The sequence below is a fragment of the Mesitornis unicolor genome, unplaced genomic scaffold, assembly GCF_000695765.1.
Source record: "Mesitornis unicolor isolate BGI_N332 unplaced genomic scaffold, ASM69576v1 scaffold47529, whole genome shotgun sequence".
NCBI lineage: Eukaryota > Metazoa > Chordata > Aves > Mesitornithiformes > Mesitornithidae > Mesitornis > Mesitornis unicolor.
In genome coordinates, this window is record NW_010207514.1 from 2,618 (window position 1) to 5,905 (window position 3,288).

Sequence of the window (3,288 nt, forward strand, 5' to 3'; positions counted from 1 at the left end):
AAACTGACGTCTTGAAAGCCACGTGTGTTCGGATCTGTTCTTCTTCCTCAGTACTGAAGTTACTGCTGACTTTTGCTGCCCTTAGGAATGAGGGCCAGCTATTGCAGAGTTAGGGTATTTGTCAGGTTCAGCTTTGTAGGCAAACTTCATCATTGCTAAGTGTTACAAAAGAGTATGTTGAGAAATGTGTGTTCTGCATGCTTGAAGAACAAACTGAGAAATAAAGGTGCTATTATGTGATTATTTTTTTCAGTGTTTCCTGCTCTGTAGGAACTGATTTGTTTTTTCTGATTCTTTTTTTTAATCCTTACTATAAACTCAGTGTTGTTTATATTTTCTGTTACTTCTGCTGTTTAATAAACTTAACTGTACTTGTTATGGGTTTAATTGATAAATGTTTAACTTTTCTAGTCCAGCACAGCAAGCAAGTTCTATCCAGTGCTTTCATAATGTACAGCACTGCTGCTTGGCCCCCAGTGAAGAGCACTGGTGAGCTTCTTATCAGAGCTGTGATTAAATCATGCGTTTCAGCTGTGGGTGACTGTCTTGTCTGCTTGCATTCCCTTGCCAGGTCCTGTCAGATGAGGAGAAGAGGAAGCAGTACGATGCATACGGTGAGGAGGGACTGAAGGATGGGCACCAGAGCTCCCATGGAGACATCTTCTCACAGTAAGGAGATTTTGCTGCTTTAGGCTCTTATGTAGTTGATGCCCAAGTTTTGTGATGCTCGTGTGTGTTTGACGTGGGCAAATTCTATGTTAAGGCCTTTTACCCAGTCAGGCGGCACTGATCTGAAGGGACAGTTGAGAATTGGAAGAAATAAATTTACTGTGGATATCCCATGTGCAGTTTTCAGTTGTCTGTCCTGTATCAGTTCTTTCATCCACAACAGCAAATAGGAACCAGTGGTGCCTTCCCACAGAGGCAGCTCTTGCTCCCATGACAAGCTGTGTGGGGGTGATTTGTAAGGTGCTGCAGCTGTGTTAAGCACGTGGGGACTTTCTTGTGCTCTCTGGTACATGATTGATGTTTAACTTATTGTCACAGATCATGAGTGTGCTTTGGGGATTGCTATTTTTTTTGCAAAGTAATGTTGTAGTGACTTGCACTACATTTCAGGGCAGCTGTGGAATTTGGATCCTTAAAATCTGAAGGCATTTGCATGTTGCTCAGGCAGAACCTGATTTTCTGTTTAGTTAAGGTCTCTCTGGTTCTGCTAGGCTCTATTTCACCAAAACAATTTGTGAAATTGCTCATCTCGCATAATCCTTCTGGCTGAAATCTCATACCATCTGTTGGTCTGTTTTGAGGAAAAATATGCAGACTTGCTAGGAAGGGTTTTTTCCTCACCACTGTTGTCCTCAAACTACTGAAAATGAACCTGCTAGCACTGACTTGCAGTGCCAGAAGTGGAACGCTACTCAGAGTTTGCACCTTGTGGTGATGGTAGCTAAGCAGCAGTGTGGTATGGAGAGGTTTTCCCCTAGGCAATGGTCAGATTTAGAGGTGTTGGCATTTGACTCCTGCCCCAGAACTTGTTTTCTTTAGGTCAGGAAACTCTTCTAAAGTGACTGCTTTGTTTGAAGGCATTAATGTGTGTCCTCGAGGAGCAAAAAGAGGTATCTGGATTTACTGAGGTGCTTTTGTACTGCAAGGAGGCTGTTCTGAGGGGGCTGGAAGCATTTGCCAAGCAGCACGTTGCTGCTGTCTCTGGTGGCTTTCTTCATGAAAGCCTCAGTTGATCAAAATTCCTTCCTGAACTAATTGATGTGCTTTACTCCAGCTTCTTTGGAGACTTTGGATTCATGTTTGGAGGTAACCCTCGCCAACAAGACAGGAACATTCCCCGAGGCAGCGACATCATTGTGGACCTGGAGGTTACGCTGGAAGAGGTGTATTCGGGAAACTTCGTAGAAGTAAGTTTGACCACCTCCCTGATGGTCTCTCAGATTTGAGATGCCTGGTCACTGCTCAGGATGCTATCCTCTCCCAAAGAGTAGAAATAAAATAGGTGCTCATTTTCTCAGTATCTGGCAGTGACAGTGGAGGATGTTGTGATGCTGTAGTTAACTGAAGAAACAATGCATTTATTCATCTTTGCCTTCTGGCAGTTTCCCTATAAAGGGATGATGCTTGTGATCAGAGCTCATTTATTGGTTGTCAGTGACTTGCTGTAGCTTCTTGTTGTTGCTGCAGTAGCTCCGTTGGAAAAGGTGTAAGTGGTCTCTCTCTACAACTTAGTGATATTTGAGGCCCATTCATAAACCTCTAATTAATTTTGCAATTCTTGCAAAACCATGTTGAGGTTTTTTTGTAGCCTCTTTATATGGCCAAACATGTAGCTTGCATGTCTGCAGTGACATTTCTAGTGCTGACAATCCCTGCTCTTCTGCATGTTAGAACTTGCATTGACTAGGTCTGTGTTGTGAGCAGCGGGGTAAATGGGGAGCTCCAAGTAGTTTTGCCTGTTGCATGGAACGAGGAAGCTGTTGTAACCAAACGTGTCAGGTGTCTCATGTTTTAAAACAAACTGTGTTCAGGGTGTTTGAGAAGTCCAGAGCCTTGTGGAAACCCAGGAGTGCTGGCCTGTGTGCTCGTGTCAGCCCTTTCCTTTTCTGTGCAGGTTGTCAGAAACAAGCCAGTGGCAAGACAGGCACCTGGCAAACGGAAATGCAATTGTCGGCAGGAGATGAGGACCACCCAGTTGGGTCCTGGACGTTTCCAGATGACTCAAGAAGTTGTTTGTGATGAATGTCCCAATGTCAAGTGAGTTCTGTGCTCTTTTTTGCTGTATGGATGCTTATTCCAAACCTGCCACTAGATGGAGGAAAGTGCCTGTACTACCAGTAAGACCGGGGGAATCTGGAAGAAAATCTTAACACAGGTTTTGCATTTCCAATGAGCCGATCTTTATTCTTACAGTAGCAATGGCTCTATTGGATGTAGAACTTCGCAATTTGCTCTTTCAGCCTCTTATTCCTTGAGCAGTCATGCTACAGTGGAAGATCTACAACAAAGCCTGAATAAGCAAATGGTTTCCAGCTGGGAGCAGTTAGACTTGAATACTGTGGTGTAGTCATGCATCCAGGAGCTGACTGTGCATTTAGGAGCTTAACTTTGCTTTCTCAACTAGATGAGTACCAGCAGACAAGAAAGGCAGCACTCACTTTCCAGTTGTAGGTGTGAGCAAGAAGAGAGAGTATGTGCTAACTTGTGGAGGTCAGCTTGTCACCCCACTGACATAGGTAGGTGCTACCACCTACTTCTGAAAACTCAGTGCTTGCTTGC

The 3,288-nt window shown here is 44.1% G+C and overlaps 1 protein-coding gene across 1 annotated transcript in view; it reads left to right on the top strand.

Annotated features, from left to right (window-relative positions):
* The window catches only part of DNAJB11 (DnaJ (Hsp40) homolog, subfamily B, member 11), a gene marked incomplete at its 5' end in the record, with an annotated part of 11,943 nt that overhangs the window by 2,383 nt on the left and 6,272 nt on the right, over positions 1–3,288 (top strand). The window contains 3 exon segments of the mRNA XM_010192141.1: positions 572–669; positions 1,784–1,916; positions 2,624–2,771. Coding sequence (XP_010190443.1) covers positions 572–669; positions 1,784–1,916; positions 2,624–2,771 — 379 coding nt within the window.